This window comes from Bombina bombina, chromosome 6 (assembly GCF_027579735.1).
Source record: "Bombina bombina isolate aBomBom1 chromosome 6, aBomBom1.pri, whole genome shotgun sequence".
In the NCBI taxonomy this organism is placed as follows: domain Eukaryota; kingdom Metazoa; phylum Chordata; class Amphibia; order Anura; family Bombinatoridae; genus Bombina; species Bombina bombina.
In genome coordinates this window covers 334703993-334717343 of record NC_069504.1, presented here as the reverse complement: position 1 = coordinate 334717343, position 13351 = coordinate 334703993, and the positions used below count along the sequence as shown (strand labels likewise).

Sequence of the window (13351 nt, the reverse complement as noted above, 5' to 3'; positions counted from 1 at the left end):
ATGTATTTCTTGGTATGGGTAAAGCAATCTGCGTATTTTTTTTTAAACCATTTAATTGTGCTCAGAGTTTTTATGCATGTGAAGCATTTCACTGTCCACCCATAAAGCAATGAACAGTCTTCTTATCAGCCAGTGAGTCCATCTTTAAAGGAAAATAAAACCCAGTTTTTTCGTTCATGATTCAGATAGAACATGTGATTTTAAACAACTTTCCAATTTACTTTTGTTATCTTATTTGTTTTGTTCTCTTGGTATCATTTGCTGAAAAGGATACATAGGTAGGCTCAGGAGCTGTTGATTGGTGGTTACACCTATATGCCTCATGTTATTGGCTCATCCAATGCTTTCAGCTAGCTCACAATAGTGTATTGCTGCTTTTTCAACAAAGGATACCAAGAGAATTAAGCAAATTAGATAATATAAGTAAATTGGAATTTTTTTAGAAATGGCATGTTCTATCTGAATCATGAAAGAAAAAAGTTGGGTTTTGTGTCCCTTTAAGTCCAATTTGTACTTCCTGGTAGTTTCAAAATGAAAATATACAGCTTTGACCTAATCCATTTAGAATAATTTCAGTAGGAGGAGATGTCCCAGTTTTGTGAGTGTTTCGCTCATAACTATTTTTCTTATACATACATATCTAAACCACAATAAGTTGGTTGGAATGTTTACAGCAAATAGATTGAGTTGCACTGTTTAATGAAAACTGTGCTTACTGTCACTTTAAAGGGACATTCCGGTCAAAATGTAAATGCACATAGATTAATTACAGTACATCTTTGATTAGAAACTTATTTGCAATATGCATGTATTGGCAAAAATGCATCTTGTAATAGTTATCACTGTTTAAGTGTAAACATTTTTCTCTGCATGTGAAGCATAGCTAGATATGCCCAGTTCACCAGCATTGTAAATACTGCAGCTGCTCAGAGCACCAGTGGGGCATGTATCATGCCAGCAATTAGCAAACTGAGTCATTACCAGATGGTACAAGCACCTTAGGCTCACTGAGCAAGTGCTGTGTTTAAAAGGCTGATGAATGGTGCATACTTAAATACACTATTATTAGTAGCATTTTTCTAAAACATGTATATTACAAAAATGCTTTTATTCAAAACTCAAAGTTCATCCATGTGGTTTCCAATTTTGGCTTGAATGACCCTTTAAGGCACATGAATGTGCTATTGAACACTGATTGGAAAGCTCTGTCCTAGACACCAAAAAAAAGATAGTGGCAATACTTTACCCATGCCCACTTTTACCCTGTGATGGTCAGTAGAGAAATATGGGGATAAATAAGAAATGGTGATTTCACATATACATAGAAGTATAATTAGTTTGAGTCATAAGATCACTTTTCAATATGAATGTTATTTTTTGTTTTTCTCTGGTTAGAAAAGCCTCCTTCTCCCTCACAAGTCCAGTTAATCCGAGCCTCTACAAACTCCTTTCACTTAAAATGGGATGAAGTACAATCTGTTGAAGGATATCTTCTGCAGTTAAATCCTGAGTCAATAACGTCCTCTATCTCAGGAACTATTGCTCCCATCAGTGACATTGTCACACTTGACTCTCAAGCTAACATCAACAATGTAAATACCACATCACTCAACTTACTTAATGGTGGGCATGTATGTTCACAAAGTGTATTGGAGAGTAAGTATATTATACATCTCCTTTATTACTGAAGGTATAGAAGCATAAAGCAATACATAATGTAGCTAATGTGCTTTAGATTTTAGAGGAAATAAGGAATGTTGCTTATGTTAAAAAAAAAATGTTTTCTTTCCTATGGCATGGAGTGTCTAAAATTCATTCCAATTACTAGTGGGATATTCACCTTCTGGCCAGCAGGAGGAGGCAAAGAGCACCCCAGCAGAGCTGTTAAGTGTCGCTTCCCTTACCCATAACCACCAGTCATTCTCATTGCCTCTATCACGGGAGGATGTGCAAAGATGGTGTCTGAAAAAATTCAAGAATTTAATCCTTTAATGGGTACTTTTCTCTGTAAGCAAGGATTGTGGCAATACTGTCTCCATATCAATCTTTTAAGTAAGAGTAATGGTGTTTTTAGCAGTTTGGAGGTAGGTGACAAAGTCCTTACTTTAACTCCAGCAATGTATGCTAACCCCACTACAGAAAACCAGAGTTGGTTACTCTGTTTTTTCTTGTATCTTCAGGTCCCTGTCAGCGGTCGGATGAGACTATCAAACATGGAGCTGCTATGACTGCTTCACAGCAGAAGACCCTGGAGGGTAAGTCCTTTCATTTACATTTCTTAGGTATCAGAAATATTTTAGAAGAAGGACTGGGACAATCAGGGTGCGATTGAGACCTGCTACTCTCATAAGGTATTTATACTTTATTATATATATCCACTGTAGGATATGTAGTGGCTGAGCAGCTATCTGGCTTTATGCCTGTATCAGGGATTTTGCTGCTACCATTGCCGGGAAAAATGTTACACTTAAGCCCAGGCTTTATGATGTGTGGGATACAGCTTTGTGGTCAGCTATAATTCCCTTTCTCAATCCCTACTAAGCCCATTTTTATGAATGTTTAAGGTGTCCTATGATTGGGGCACAGTATGCATTTACTAATTCTCTCTTTTAACTGTAGAGAGTTTGGACGTTTTTATGACGCAGTTAGAGTGCCTGATACTTGCTGCGTAGGCTAGGGCTAGCTGTTGGTGATCAGGCTGTTATGCCTGTCAGATTCACCTCCTCTGTTAATCAGGTAATAGTCTTATTTCCCGCTCTGGAGGAGACCGCTATTATTGGATGCCTTAACGCAGTCTTGTAATCTTATGTTGAGCGGCGCTCACGTTGATGGAGTGTGTGTAACAGCGCCATTTTCTACAAAAACACAACTAAAGGGACCGCTATGGCATCATTTTATTTGCTAAGCGGTAGGCGCTCAGCAGGATATTTGTTTTGGAGATGCAGCTTCTCTTTCTGTTTCAGAGCCGTTTACTTTGGGCTCTATACAGTTTTAAAATATTTTTCTTTGGTTTCCCATTATGGTTCCTCATCTGCATATTAAATGAGATCCACTTCAGGGAATATGTTTTTATGCAACTTTTTTAGCTGCTACGGGATGTGAAAGTTGTGAGCTCTGAGCGCATTTTAGTTGGCTCCTTCAGATTATATATGAGCCTCATTTAATAATCAATTCAGCACTGACCCTCATACTCAAATAACTTAATAACAGTACTAATTATTATGCCACAGGGAAATGAGGGATGAGGAGAGTGTTGGTTATGATAACTCTCTATATCCTGTAGTTTTATTTTTCAGGATGCATTTTCTCCTGATAAATTCTGTGATTTACAAGTATTTGCCGCCATCTGGGGACAACTTAGTCTTACTGCATGCTTCCTTTATATTTTTATTTTTATAAGATGCATTTCCATTTCTTTACTGTGGCTATATTTCTCTTGTTAAGTGTATCCAGTCCACGGATCATCCATTACTTATGGGATATTAACTCCTCCCCAACAGGAAGTGCAAGAGGATTCACCCAGCAGAGCTGCTATATAGCTCCTCCCCTAACTGCCATTCCCAGTCATTCTCTTGCACCCAACGAATAGATAGGATGTGTGAGAGGACTGTGGTGATTATACTTAGTTTCATACCTTCAATCAAAAGTTTGTTATTTTATAATAGCACCGGAGTGTGTTATTCCTTCTCTGGTAGAATTTGAAGAAGAATCTACCTGAGTTTTTCTATGATTTTAGCCGGAGTAGTTAAGATCATATTGCTGTTTCTCGGCCATCTGAGGAGAGGTAAACTTCAGATCAGGGGACAGCGGGCAGATTAATCTGCAAAGAGGTATGTAGCAGCTTATTATTTTCTGACAATGGAATTGATGAGAAAATTCTGCCATACCGATATAATGTAAACTCAGCCTTAAATGCAGTAGCAGCAACTGGTATCAGGCTGTCATGTATGTATATTTTACACTTCAGTATTCTGGGGAATGGCACTTCACTGGAATTATACTGTATGCATAAAACTTTAGCCTAATTTGCAGGGACTAGCAACAGGCTTTTTAATAACACTCAATTTATTAATGTTAAACGTTTTTTGCTGGCATGTAAAATCGTTTAATTTTCTGAGGTACTGGGTGAAAAAATGTTTTGGGCACTATTTTTTTCCACTTGGCAGTCGTTTTATTTAATTTATGACAGTTTACTGATCTCTCTCACTGTTATGTGTGAGGGGGAGGGACCTTTTTTGGTGCTTTTGCTACGCATCAAAAAATTCAGTCAGAAGTTTATTGTCTTCCCTGCATGATCCGGTTCATCTCTACAGAACTCAGGGGTCTTCAAAACTTGTTTTGAGGGAGGTAATCACTCACAGCAGAGCTGTGAGATTGTAGTTGACTGTGATAAAAAAAAAAAAAACGTTTATTTCTGTTTTTTTTTTTGTTTTTTTTCTGCTATCAGGGTTAGTTATCCTTTACTAATGGGAGCAATCCTTTGCTAAAATTGTGTTTTTTACAAAGATTTGATGCTATAACTTTTCAGTTTATTAATTTTCAACTGTCATAACTTTTTCTGTGCTTCTTATAGGCACAGTACGTTTTCATATTATAGTAAATTACTTGAAAAGTATTTCCAAGTTGCTAGTTTATTTGCTAGTGTGTTAAACATGTCTGATTCAGAGGAAGATATCTGTGCTATATGTGCTAAAGCCAAAGTGGAGCCCAATAGAAATTTATGTACTAACTGTATTGATGCTACTTTAAATAAAAGTCAATCTGTACAAATTGAACATATTTCACCAAACAACGAGGGGAGAGTTATGCCGACTAACTCGCCTCACGTGTCAGTACCTGCATCTCCCGCTCGGGAGGTGCGTGATATTGTAGCGCCGAGTACATCTGGGCGGCCATTACAAATCACATTACAGGATATGGCTACTGTTATGACTGAAGTTTTGGCTAAATTACCAGAACTAAGAGGTAAGCGTGATCACTCTGGGGTGAGAACAGAGTGCGCTGATAATATTAGGGCCATGTCAGACACTGCGTCACAATTTGCAGAACATGAGGACGGAGAGCTTCATTCTGCGGGTGACGGTTCTGATCCAAACAAACTGGATTCAGATATTTAAAATTTTAAATTTAAGCTGGAAAACCTCCGTGTATTACTAGGGGAGGTGTTAGCGGCTCTGAATGATTGTAACACAGTTGCAATACCAGAGAAAATGTGTAGGTTGGATAAATATTTTGCGGTACCGGCGAGTACTGACGTTTTTCCTATACCTAAGAGACTTACTGAAATTGTTACTAAGGAGTGGGATAGACCCAGTGTGCCGTTCTCACCCCCTCCGATATTTAGAAAGATGTTTCCAATAGACGCCACCACACGGGACTTATGGCAAACGGTCCCTAAGGTGGAGGGAGCAGTTTCTACTTTAGCTAAGCGTACCACTATCCCGGTGGAGGATAGCTGTGCCTTTTCAGATCCAATGGATAAAAAGTTAGAGGGTTACCTTAAGAAAATGTTTGTTCAACAAGGTTTTATATTGCAACCTCTTGCATGCATTGCGCCTGTCACGGCTGCAGCAGCATTTTGGTTTGAGTCTCTGGAAGAGACACTTGAATCAGCTCCATTAGATGAGATTACACACAAGCTTAAAGCCCTTAAGTTAGCTAACTCATTTATTTCAGATGCCGTAGTACATTTAACTAAACTTACGGCTAAGAATTCCGGATTCGCCATTCAGGCACGCAGAGCACTGTGGCTAAAATCCTGGTCAGCTGACGTTACTTCTAAATCTAAATTGCTTAATATACCTTTCAAAGGGCAGACCTTATTCGGGCCCGGGTTGAAAGAAATTATCGCTGACATTACAGGAGGTAAAGGCCATGCCCTGCCTCAAGACAGAGCCAAACCTAAGGCTAGACAGTCTAATTTTCGTTCCTTTCGTAATTTCAAAGCAGGAGCAGCATCAACTTCCTCTGCACCAAAACAGGAAGGAGCTGTTGCTCGCTACAGACAAGGCTGGAGACCTAACCAGTCCTGGAACAAGGGCAAGCAGGCCAGGAAACCTGCTGCTGCCCCTAAGACAGCATGAATCGAGGGCCCCCGATCCGGGAACGGATCTAGTGGGGGGCAGACTTTCTCTCTTCGCCCAGGCTTGGGCAAGAGATGTCCAGGATCCCTGGGCGTTAGAGATCATATCTCAGGGATACCTTCTAGACTTCAAATTCTCTCCCCCAAGAGGGAGATTTCATCTGTCAAGGTTGTCAACAAACCAAATAAAGAAAGAGGCGTTTCTACGCTGCGTACAAGATCTTTTATTAATGGGAGTGATCCATCCGGTTCCGCGGTCGGAACAAGGACAAGGGTTTTACTCAAATCTGTTTGTGGTTCCCAAAAAAGAGGGAACTTTCAGGCCAATCTTGGATTTAAAGATCATAAACAAATTCCTAAGAGTTCCATCGTTCAAAATGGAAACTATTCGGACAATTTTACCCATGATCCAAAAGGGTCAGTACATGACCACAGTGGATTTAAAGGATGCTTACCTTCACATACCGATTCACAAAGATCATTACCGGTATCTAAGGTTTGCCTTTCTAGACAGGCATTACCAGTTTGTAGCTCTTCCATTCGGATTGGCTACGGCTCCGAGAATCTTCACAAAGGTTCTGGGTGCTCTTCTGGCGGTACTAAGACCGCGAGGAATTGCAGTAGCTCCGTACCTAGACGACATTCTGATACAAGCTTCAAGCTTTCAAACTGCCAAGTCTCATACAGAGTTAGTAATGGCATTTCTAAGGTCGCATGGATGGAAGGTGAACGAAAAGAAGAGTTCTCTCTTTCCACTCACAAGAGTTCCCTTCTTGGGGACTCTTATAGATTCTGTAGAAATGAAGATTTACCTGACAGAAGACAGGTTAACAAAGCTTCAAAATGCATGCCGTGTCCTTCATTCCATTCAACACCCGTCAGTAGCTCAATGCATGGAGGTGATCGGCTTAATGGTAGCAGCAATGGACATAGTACCCTTTGCACGTCTACATCTCAGACCGCTGCAATTGTGCATGCTAAGTCAGTGGAATGGGGATTACTCAGACTTGTCCCCTACTCTGAATCTGAATCAAGAGACCAGAAATTCTCTTCTATGGTGGCTTTCTCGGCCACATCTGTCCAGGGGGATGCCATTCAGCAGGCCGGACTGGACAATTGTAACAACAGACGCCAGCCTACTAGGTTGGGGCGCTGTCTGGAATTCTCTGAAGGCTCAGGGACAATGGAATCAGGAGGAGAGTCTCCTACCAATAAACATTCTGGAATTGAGAGCAGTTCTCAATGCCCTTCTGGCTTGGCCCCAGTTAACAACTCGGGGGTTCATCAGGTTTCAGTCGGACAACATCACGACTGTAGCTTACATCAACCATCAGGGAGGGACAAGAAGCTCCCTAGCAATGATGGAAGTATCAAAGATAATTCGCTGGGCAGAGTCTCACTCTTGCCACCTGTCAGCAATCCACATCCCGGGAGTGGAGAACTGGGAGGCGGATTTCTTAAGTCGTCAGACTTTTCATCCGGGGGAGTGGGAACTTCATCCGGAGGTCTTTGCCCAAATACTTCGACGTTGGGGCAAACCAGAGATAGATCTCATGGCGTCTCGACAGAACGCCAAGCTTCCTCGTTACGGGTCCAGATCCAGGGATCCGGGAGCGGTTCTGATAGATGCTTTGACAGCACCTTGGACCTTCGGGATGGCTTATGTGTTTCCACCCTTCCCGATGCTTCCTCGATTGATTGCCAGAATCAAACAGGAGAGAGCATCAGTGATTCTAATAACGCCTGCATGGCCACGCAGGACTTGGTATGCAGATCTAGTGGACATGTCATCCTGTCCACCTTGGTCGCTACCTCTGAAACAGGACCTTCTGATCCAGGGTCCCTTCAAACATCAAAATCTAATTTCTCTGAAGCTGACTGCTTGGAAATTGAACGCTTGATTTTATCCAAACGTGGTTTTTCTGAGTCAGTTATTGATACCTTAATACAGGCTAGGAAGCCTGTTACCAGAAAGATTTACCATAAGATATGGCGCAAATACTTATATTGGTGCGAATCCAAGAGTTACTCATGGAGTAAGGTTAGGATTCCGAGGATATTGTCTTTTCTACAAGAAGGTTTAGAAAAGGGTTTATCCGCTAGTTCCTTAAAGGGACAGATTTCAGCTCTGTCCATTCTTTTACACAAACGTCTGTCAGAAGTTCCGGACGTTCAAGCTTTTTGTCAGGCTTTAGCTAGGATCAAGCCTGTGTTTAAAACTGTTGCTCCACCATGGAGTTTGAACTTAGTTCTTAATGTTTTACAGGGGGTTCCGTTTGAACCCCTTCATTCCATTGATATCAAGTTGTTATCTTGGAAAGTTCTGTTTTTAATGGCAATTTCCTCGGCTCGAAGAGTCTCTGAGTTATCTGCCTTACATTGTGATTCTCCTTATCTGATTTTTCATTCAGACAAGGTAGTTCTGCGTACTAAACCTGGGTTCCTACCTAAGGTGGTCACTAACAGGAATATCAATCAAGAGATTGTGGTTCCATCTTTGTGTCCTAATCCTTCTTCGAAAAAGGAACGTCTGCTACACAATCTAGATGTAGTCCGTGCCCTGAAATTTTATCTACAGGCAACTAAGGATTTTCGACAAACGTCTTCCCTGTTTGTCGTTTATTCTGGTCAGAGGAGAGGTCAAAAAGCTTCGGCTACCTCTCTCTCCTTTTGGCTTCGTAGCATAATACGGTTAGCCTATGAGACTGCTGGACAGCAGCCTCCTGAAAGAATTACAGCACATTCTACTAGAGCTGTGGCTTCCACTTGGGCCTTTAAGAATGAGGCTTCTGTTGAACAGATTTGCAAGGCTGCAACTTGGTCTTCTCTTCATACTTTTTCCAAATTTTACAAATTTGACACTTTTGCTTCTTCAGAGGCTGTTTTTGGGAGAAAGGTTCTTCAGGCATCCTTCCGTATAAAGAGCCTGCCTGTCCCTCCCGTCATCCGTGTACTTTAGCTTTGGTATTGGTATCCCATAAGTAATGGATGATCCGTGGACTGGATACACTTAACAAGAGAAAACATAATTTATGCTTACCTGATAAATTTATTTCTCTTGTAGTGTATCCAGTCCACGGCCCGCCCTGTCACTTTAAGGCAGGTAATTTTTCCATTAAACTACAGTCACCACTGTACCCTATGGTTTTCCTTTCTCTGCATGTTTTCGGTCGAATGACTGGTAATGGCAGTTAGGGGAGGAGCTATATAGCAGCTCTGCTGGGTGAATCCTCTTGCACTTCCTGTTGGGGAGGAGTTAATATCCCATAAGTAATGGATGATCCGTGGACTGGATACACTACAAGAGAAATAAATTTATCAGGTAAGCATAAATTATGTTTTTTTGAGGGTCTCATGTGATTACTTTTCTACCCTTTATGTCAGGGATCATACTTATGTATCACCCATTTCTGGTGATTATGAGTATCCACAGTTTGTACATTTTAACTGTATATTTTTTTAAGGATTGTAATCGTTCTTTAGCATGATACTGGCCATTGTTATGATGTCTGATTTGGCGCATCATCTCTTAGGTAGAGGGTCAAATATCCACTCCAGCCAAGAGATCCGCTATTCCTCTTGAGGCTAGTTCCTCTTTCAAAGAAAGATGTATATTCATCAGGGTTTTTTATGGCAACCAGTTGTGTAGGTATTACTATGGTTGCGTGTGCAGCCTTTTATTGATGCGACTCCTTGTCCCATCTAATTTCAGAGGAGACTACCATAGAGGTGATCCAGGATAAGACCTAGGCTCTAAAGCTGCTAATTCTTTTATTTGTGATACCAGCGTGCAAATTGTTTGACTGGGAGCCAAAAATATTTAGCTTTGCGATTCTAGCTCACAGAGCACTAGTACTGTGGAGAATCTTGGTCTGCGGATGTATCATCCAAGTCCTAACTTCTGTCTGTCTCATTTTTAGGCAAGAATTTATTTGGTCCTGGTCTGGCCCAGATCATTTTCTGAAGTTACTGGTGGAAAGGGATCTTTCCTACCCCAAATTTAGAAGGCTAGGTTCACTAGAATTCTTATTTTTGTTCCTTTCGCAATTTCAAGGGACATTCCTGCCCAGCAATCTAGGATTTCTTGGAGGAAGGGGATGTAGCTCAGTGGTAGAACACATGGTTTGTGTATATGAGACCCTGGGTTCAATCCCTGGCATATCCAAGACTTTCCTGAGTCTAAGTCAGCATGAAGGAGCCAGCCCTGGTCCAGGCTTGAATCAAGTAGAGGGCAGGCTATCCTTCTTACTACAGGCTTTGGTTTGCGTGGTTCTAGATCCTTGGGATGTGGAAGTAGTATCCCAGAGACACATGATAGGGTTCAAGTCTGGTCTCCCCAGGGGCAGATTTTTCCTATCTAGGTTATCTGTTAAACAGATGAAGAGAGAAGCCTTCTTAATTTGCGTAAAGGAGTTATCTTCTCTGGGAATGATTGTTACAGTTTCATTTGGTGGAACAGAGTCAAGGATTTTATTCAATCCTCTTCGTGGTTCCCAATAAAGAGGGAACTTTTCGACCTATTTTGGACATCAAGTGTCTCAACAATTTCCTCTAGATCTCATCCTGCAAAATGGAAACTATTCGGTCCATTCTACCCTTGGTTCAGGAGGGTCAATTTATGTCTACCTTAGACCTTGGGGACGCAGATCTTTATGTTACTATTCACAGAAAACATTTGTAATTACTGCGGTTTACCTTTCTAGACAAACTCTTCCAACTCTTGCCCTTCCCTTCGGTTATGCCACGGCTCCTTAAATCTTTTCTAAGGCTCTAGGGGTCCTTTTGTTGGTGGTCAGATCTTAGGTGATTGCGGTAGCGCCAATCCTGGATAATATCTTGGTTCAGGCACTATTTGTTCATTAATCCCATAGAGACTCATTGTTGTCCATTCTACATTCCTACGAGTGGAACGTAGACCTGGAGAGGAGTTCCCTGGTACCAGACACCAGGGTATGCCTTTTGGGATCGATCGTTCACTCTCTGACCATGATTTTTTTTCTGGCGGACGTCAGAAAAGCCAGGATTTTTGTTTCTTGTCTTTCCCTTCAGTCCTCTATCTGTTCATCAGTGGCTCTGTGAATGGAGGTAAATTTTCTCATGGTTGCTTCAGTGGGCTTTATTCCTTTTGTGCGTTTCCATCTGAGACCTCTGCAGTTATGCATGCTCTGTCAATGGAATAGAGACCACTCGGATTTCTCTCAAATGATAGTTCTGGACTCCCTGACGAGAGATTCTCTACCTTGGTGGATTTCTCAGGACCATCTGTCTCAGGGCTCATGCTTCCTGAGACCATTTTGGGAGATTGGGACCACAGATGCCAGCCTATCGAGCTGGGGAGCAGTCAGGGGTTCTTTAAGGGCTCAGGGTTTTTCGGCTCAAGGTCTTCTCTCTCAATATATATCTTGGAGTTGAGAGCAATTTTCAATGCTCTGGCATATTGGCCTCAACTGTGTTTGGGCCGATTTATCAGGTTCCAGTCGGACAACATCTCCTCAGGGGCGTATGTCAATCTCTAAGAGGAACTTGGAGTTCCTTAGCAATGAAGGAGGTTTCCCGCATTCTACAATGCGCATTCTACTATTGTCTCCTATCTGAGATCCTCATCCCAGGGGTGGACTACTGGGAGGCGGTTTTTCTCAGCAGGCAGATCTTTCATTCCAGGGAGTGGGCTCTCCATCCGGAAGTATTCTCAAGGATAACCCTCAAGTGGGGGGTTTCGGATTTGGATCTGATGGGGGCATGCCGAAACGCCAAGCTTCCAAAATACGATTCTAGATTAAGGGATCCGCAAGCAGCTCTGGTCGGCTTTCAAGCGGTTCCTTGGAACTTCAGTCTGGCATTCTTTCTTCCTCCATTTATACTCCTTCCTCGAGTCATTGCTTGTATCAATCAGGAGAGAGTGTCTGTGATCTCATAGCTCCTGCCTGGTCTCACAGGATCTGGTGAAGATGTCATCTTTTCCCCCTTGGAGGTTTCCTCTGAGGAAGGACCTTCTACTTCAGGGTCCCTTCCTCCATCCAAATTTGGTTTCTCTGACGCTGCTTGCTTGGAGTTTTTGCTAGACGTGGCTTCTCTGAGAAGGTTATAGATTCCATGCTTCAGGCTTGTAAACTTGTTACTCACAGAATTTACCATAAGGTATGAGGTAAATGCCGGTATTGGTGTGATTTGAAGGGTTTCTCTTGGAACAGAGTAAGGATTCCTCAAATGTTGGCTTTTCTTCAGGAAGACCTGGAGAAGGATTTGTCAGTCAGTACTCCAAACTGTCAGATTTCTGCACTATCTATTCTTTTGCACAAACGTCTGGCAGATATACCGGATGTTCAATCTTTTGTTCAGGCCCTGGTCAGCATCAGGCCTGTGTTTAAACTAGTTACTCCTCCTTGGAGCCTTGATTTTGTTCTTAAAGTTTTGCAACAGGCTCTGTTTGAGCTGATGCATTCTGTTGATATTACATTTCTATCTTGGAAGGTTTTGTTTCTTATTACTATTTTTTCTGCTCGCAGCAGTGTGATTCCCCTTACCTTATTTTTCATGCTGATAAGTCGGTTCTCCGTACTAAGATGGTTTTTTTTCCTAAGGTAGCGTCGGATCGCAATATTAGTCAGGAAATTATTGTTTCTTCTTTTTGTCCCAATCCTCCTTCCCCCGAAGGAACCTCATTTGCACAATTTGAATGTTGTGCGTGCTCTTACATTTTTCCTTCAAGCAACTAAAGATTTTAGGCAGAATTTCTTCCCTGTTCGTTGTTTTCTCTGGTAAGCGTAAGGGTCAGAGGGCCACTTTTTCTACTCTTTCTCTCTGGTTGAGAAGTGCTATCCGTTTAGCTTATGAGACAGCTGGACCACAGCCTCCTGAGAGAATTATGGCTCATTCCACTAGAGCTGTCTCCTCTTCCTGGGTTTTCAAAAATGAAGCTTCTGTAAAGCAAATTTGAAAGGCGACTACATGGTCCTTTATACATACCTTTTTCCAAATTCTACAAATTTGATGCTTTTGCCTCGGCTGAGGCTTTCTTTGGGAGTGAAGTTCTTCAAGCAGTGGTGCCTTCGATTTAGGTACGCCTGTCTTGTTCTACCTCCCTTTCATTCTGTGTCCTCTAGCTTGGGTATTGGTTCCCACTCGTAATTGGAATGAATTGTGGGCTCCCATGCCATAGGAAAGAAAACAACATTTATGCTTACCTGATAAATGTATTTCTTTCCAGGCATGGAGAGTCCACGACCCTTCCTTGTTTAAATTGACAACAATTTTTTTGTACAAACCTCG

General features: G+C 41.8%; 1 protein-coding gene across 1 annotated transcript in view; it reads left to right on the top strand.

Annotated features, from left to right (window-relative positions):
* The window catches only part of HCFC2 (host cell factor C2), a 268454-nt gene that overhangs the window by 91035 nt on the left and 164068 nt on the right, over nt 1–13351 (top strand). Inside the window, exon 8 of the mRNA XM_053716965.1 lies at nt 1396–1656. Within this exon, the coding sequence (XP_053572940.1) occupies nt 1396–1656 (261 nt within the window). The remainder of the gene's footprint in view (nt 1–1395; nt 1657–13351) is intronic.